This window comes from Halyomorpha halys, unplaced genomic scaffold (assembly GCF_000696795.3).
Source record: "Halyomorpha halys isolate HHAL.00 unplaced genomic scaffold, Hhal_1.1 Scaffold1362.1, whole genome shotgun sequence".
Taxonomy (NCBI): Eukaryota; Metazoa; Arthropoda; class Insecta; order Hemiptera; family Pentatomidae; genus Halyomorpha; species Halyomorpha halys.
This window is the reverse complement of record NW_027116648.1, coordinates 52168-57805: the sequence shown is the minus strand read 5'-3', so window position 1 is coordinate 57805 and position 5638 is coordinate 52168. Positions and strand designations below refer to the sequence as shown.

Sequence of the window (5638 nt, the reverse complement as noted above, 5' to 3'; positions counted from 1 at the left end):
CCTTTCAATATGAACTGCGTTTAAAATTTTAAACACAGTTCATATTGAGGAGACAGTATTAAGGAGAAAGATATACTGTGGTAGATAGAGTAATAGAGTCATTCAGAAAGGCAAGCAAGAAATCAGTAAAACAGATATAAAAAATGCCTTTTCAGAAAGTTCCCTATCCTGGAGTGAGGAGACTTCAGGATGAAGGGAGACTTCAGGTATTAAGGAGAGGGTATTTATGATGTTGAATACAGCATCATTCACAGGAAGTGACTTTTAGTCTCTACTTCACTTTTAAAGTGTGTGGTTCCAGTGCACACATATTTATTTTTAAAAAAATACTATAGATGTACATACCTATAATGAGAAATTCAAAACTACTATGCAAATTAGAGATGTAAAATGTTGATTGAACATTTAGGCACACAGCTCTCATTAATGGTGGTCTATTGGGTCCTTCGTTATTTCTTTTCTCTTTTTTATTTTTCTTGGTCCAAAACCAGGCACTTCAACTTCATAAATATTTTATTAATAACACTAAAACTTTTCTTCTGGTATATTACAAGGCAAAATGACAACTTGCTGTTTTCTATTAACTTTTAGGTAACCAAATGGAAGAGGAAATAACGAGAGACTGTCTACTGAAGACTTTGTAAGACTGATTTCCTCCCCATGAAATATCTCTAATGACTTTAGAAACTACAAAGATTTTTCTGGATAAATACTAACATTCAGAACTTCATTCTGAATTATTCAAGGCTGATATTATTTAGAATGTTTGCAAATCTTTATTTTTTTAAAAAAAATCAGTACTGTATTGTTCAGGTTAATTTACCATCTGAAATATCTCTGGCAAATTTTGGTCAAATTTGAATTGGGTTTCTAAAAATAATTACACAAACATTTCTAGGCAAAGATGTTCCAGCGAGAGATGTACTTGTACTACCAAGTCTTTTAACAAAATATATATAAAAAAAAATCATAAAATAAAATCGACATGACTAATTCTAAATTGAAAATAAATTAAAATTATATAAATATGTACTGACATAAGAAACATATGTCAGTATTAGCTCTAAATTATAGTTCATTATTGTTGAGGTAAAACTAAAGAGATGGTATACATTGATTTACTGAAACATACACTTTATGTTACAGTGATAATGCACCCCTCAAATCACTTTTAATATCCACTTCAAAGCAATATTTGGATTTTTAATCTATAGGTGTCAGAAATAACTTCATTCCCTCAAAATAAACAACATTTTTAAAATGAAAAAATCTGTTCAACTCTTTTACACCTAACCAAGATTTCTTCAATCCCCTTTATAATCAAGGCAATATTTGCCTTCCATGATGAAATCCTCTACATTACTGCATCAACAAACAGTGAAAATATGAAATTAAAAAAAACAAAAGTAAGAAGTAAGAAAAAGTAAACAGATTCTGTTAATTAACAAATATTTTAAGAAAACAACAACATTAAGAAATAAAAAAAACAAATGGTATTCCCTAAACCCATTCTCTGGCGAATGGCAGTTTTGATCTAGAAAGTTTTTCTGAAGAATTTTAGAGAGAAAAGTTAATTAATAATTAAATAAAACAAAAACAAAAAGATACAAGAATACAAACTGACTATCTTTAGCCAAGATGTAGAAATCAGAAGCACTGGATAAATCCACAATAGGTAAAACAGCACCTGGGTTCTGTTCACCTGACAAAGGCCTGTTAGAGATTGAACCTCCAGGACTTAGAGTCTGAAATATTTAATCACATATCATAATTAAACAATCAACATATAGACATTAAAGAAATAAAAACAACAGTATGTAATAAATAAAGGTAGTAATTTCCAAGAAATGGGAAGTAACAGTTTTAGTATATCAAGAAATACAGTTACACAGTAATACTGATGGAATAAACAAACTGAAAATATTCTTCATTGTAATTAATCCAAACTCCTTTGTTTAATCTTTCACATTCTACTCAGTGAGATTATGAAAGATACTTTTATAAATACAGGTTAGGGTAGAAAATAATCTACAGGAACTTCTAAAATCATGACTAAATAAGAATATTTAGAAACTGGATCATAATAGAAATTTAGATAAAAATAAATATACAAAATTAAGCTTAAATGATACAGGATTTGACAATAGAACATTTATAGAACTAACTGACAAAAAATATAGATAAAACTCATATCATGAAAAATTTTGACTGTGGGACTTAATGACAATAAATTATGAAAATATCAATAGTTGCATTAAAACTAAAATAATAATTACTTTTTTTACAACAAAAATGATGGGCTCCCCCTAATTAAGGAGTTATTGGTTTGACTTCATATAAATAGTAGCATACCACGAAGTAGGGCAGGAGATTCAAACTCATGGTGTCAACATGAATACTCCCAGCTTTAAAGAGCTAACTAACTAACTATTCTACAGGAACTATGGTTTGATTTTCTTCTTATCCTACCTATCTTCTGCAGTTCTTCTTCATATCATCACTAAATGGAACCTAATGTAAGCCTTAACATCACTTACCTCCCATAGTCTAAATCTACATCTTACTCTTTTTCAATTTGGAAAGTTCTCCACTTTCTTTTTTAGGATTTTTTCTTGATTCGTAAAAAGTACATGATTTGAATTGCTTATTATTTTTTCTTAATGTAAATATGTATACCTGGTTCCACTTAAAGGTTTGTTATTGGTTTTCACTTAGAATCAATTTTCTTCTCTTCATTGAGTAATAAATTTTCCTTTGAATCTTTCTTTTTACACACATACTGTAAAATGAAATGAGATTTTGGCCAGATTTTTCATTGTACCAATTCTTTATTTACCAACATATACAAATGAATTTATTGCAAAAAGATAGGTACACATTTCAGCTTTCTAATAGGGAACAGAAAATTTTTCCAGGGGGTTGGGAGTTGTAGAAGTAAATTTTTTTTAAAGACAATGTACCCATTAGGTTGCCATAGATTCAGTCATGGCAAAATCATAAATGTCCCACTTTGAACCCAGAACACTGAGTTAATTTTGACTTAAGATCAGCTAATGGATTTTCAGAACATCCATAGAACTTTGTAACCAAAAAGTGTGGCACAATTTCGCCACATGAAGTTAACTTATTTTAATGATATTGTAATTACATAACAGCTAAAAAAAGTGAATAAATGAAACTCTATAGATAATACATCAGGTTTGAGGCGCATAAAAACATAAAATATATTCTTCATATCAACGAGAACTAACACTTCTCACAAGTTGCAACAAAGTGATGAAACATTGAATCGTTAAGGAAAATTGTGAGGCTTATAGATGGTATTAGAGGAGTGCGATAATACTTTTTTTATTTTTACAAACATGCTACATAATAGGAAACTAATAACTTTAGTAACAAGCCATCAGAGGGCACTTATTTGTTGAATTCTGTGTTAACCTCTTCTCTATCTATGTGGCACAATTTCATCTCATTTTACAGTACTACTCTTATTTCAGGAAATTTATTTTCAACTTAAGAATTTAATTAATTATCAAATTCTTGAATAGTTTTTATTTATTCATTGTTTATTACTACTAACAATATGAGAACAAATAAACAAAATTAAAGACACTATAAGGAAGCCTTTTGAAAAATTCGGTGTTTAAGCCCTGTCCAAAGATTTGAATGAGGATAAGACCTAATACTAAGCTAATAATAAAGTACAGTTAATGGTAAAAAAATATAAACAGTTTAACCAAAATCTTAGGAGCTGTTTCCAGCTAACCTGTAAAAATGTGCTAAATTAATAATAAAATCAATAAAGTAGCACTTCCGGTTAGTTGATTTTTGTGAAAAAGTTGGTGTAATATTCCAGGGATATAACTACCTTAAATGAGTGACTTCAGTTTTGTACAATATTGTTTTGTTTTTTTGGAGCTAGGCTTAAAAGTTCACACACATACATGTGCAATAATTTCTCTAACTATTCAGTGTGTCATGTAATTGCTGGACAATATTTAAAAAGGTAATAGTACACCTTGAGAGGAACAAAATTTCATATGTTTAGATGATCCGATTCTTCACAGAAAAGGAGAAAATAGACATTCAATGGTTTTTAAGCAATTAATGTTTTTTAAACATGCGTCATGTTATTGCTTGGAATGTTTTTCTAGAAGTGGGTAACATTTAGCACAACAAGGAGCTAAAAAAAAATTCAAAAGTAAAGTGTAATTTAAAAAAAAAATAACAAAACTTATCTCTATTGGTTTGCCTGTGAGACCCCTTATTATAAATTTAGTCAAGGAAAAGCATATTACTTAAAGGAAACTTAATCAATTTTATGATGTTTCAATTGGAACTTAATTATGTAAAACATAATGTTAATTATGTTTTTGAGTGATCACTTCCTATTCAGCAAAATAATGTGACTTCCATAAAATAACATCAAATGTCAATTTTCTCCTTTTCTGAAGAATAAGACCAGGGTTTATAAGAACTTATTGTTACTCTTGAGGTCTACTATTACCTCTTTCAATACTGTCCAGTATCTATGGGACATTCCATACATAAGAATGAGGTTAATATATAACATAAATAATTAATAAGAGAATATTATACTAACCTGTGGATTGTGTTCATCTCTATTGAAAGAAGTAAGGTCAACAGAACTTCCTTTGTTACTTTTTTTCTTCCTTAATCCAAATCTTTTCCTGTCTTTCTTGACGTTGGGAGAAAAACCCTCGATTATGCTCTGACAATTAAATTTAAAAAAAAAATTAATTTCTTTCATTCAAATATAGTGTCTCTGTTTCTTGTAGCCAAAGTCTGGAAATTTATTGTACAGCTCAACTATCACATAGAATACCTGTGTGTTTGTGCATACATATGTCACAGAGAAAGCTGAATATAATGTAAGGTCAACCATAGCTACAGATTTTTAACTGTTAATAAAATAATAAGTGAAAGTTGATTGTAACTGTGTATGATCACCATTCACTAGAGAGGTTAGCCTACACTTAGCATGGTTAGAGATTTTTACTTTCTGCAGACCCTGTTATGATATGTTATGAACACTGATAGTGTTCTTGAAGATACTGACATAGTGATAAATGCAATTAGCAATTACACATCAGACCTTCTGGACTATATTTTTGTTGCAGATAATAACATGTCATAACATCATAAACTGAGTTGTATTTATCCAAATTTGGGTCAGACCTCAACTAAAAAGGGTTCATCAGGGGGTTTCACTCTTTTGAGTGAGTTCAGCAAGCAAAAGTTGACAGCTTTGACTCAATTAATGCAAATTTAAATCTGACCTCCGCTGAAAAGGATCCATTAGGGGTTTGTTTATCCCTTTTAAGTGAGCGCAGTGAAAGAAAATTAACAGCTATGTCCCAATAAATAATAATTTAGGCCCGACCTCCATTGAACAGGAACTGCTGGGGATTTGTTCAGACCTGAGGAAATACAGCAAACGGAAGTCAACAATCTTGACCCAACTAAAACAGTAATTATATAATCCCAAACAACAGAAATATAGTTCAGCAGGTCTAATATGTAAGTACCATTTATAACTTAATTTACTATCAAAAGTAATAACTTAATCTTTCTTTTTATATAGCTTATTGAAAAGTGTAATAAAAAAAAAAAAAAA

The 5638-nt window shown here is 29.7% G+C and overlaps 1 protein-coding gene across 1 annotated transcript in view; it reads right to left on the bottom strand.

Annotated features, from left to right (window-relative positions):
* Window positions 1-5638, bottom strand: part of LOC106689434 (oxysterol-binding protein-related protein 6) — a 95446-nt gene that overhangs the window by 41730 nt on the left and 48078 nt on the right. The window contains exons 8-9 of the mRNA XM_067053381.1: window positions 4604-4732; window positions 1625-1745 (exon numbers count right to left, since the gene is read on the bottom strand). Coding sequence (XP_066909482.1) covers window positions 1625-1745; window positions 4604-4732 — 250 coding nt within the window. The remainder of the gene's footprint in view (window positions 1-1624; window positions 1746-4603; window positions 4733-5638) is intronic.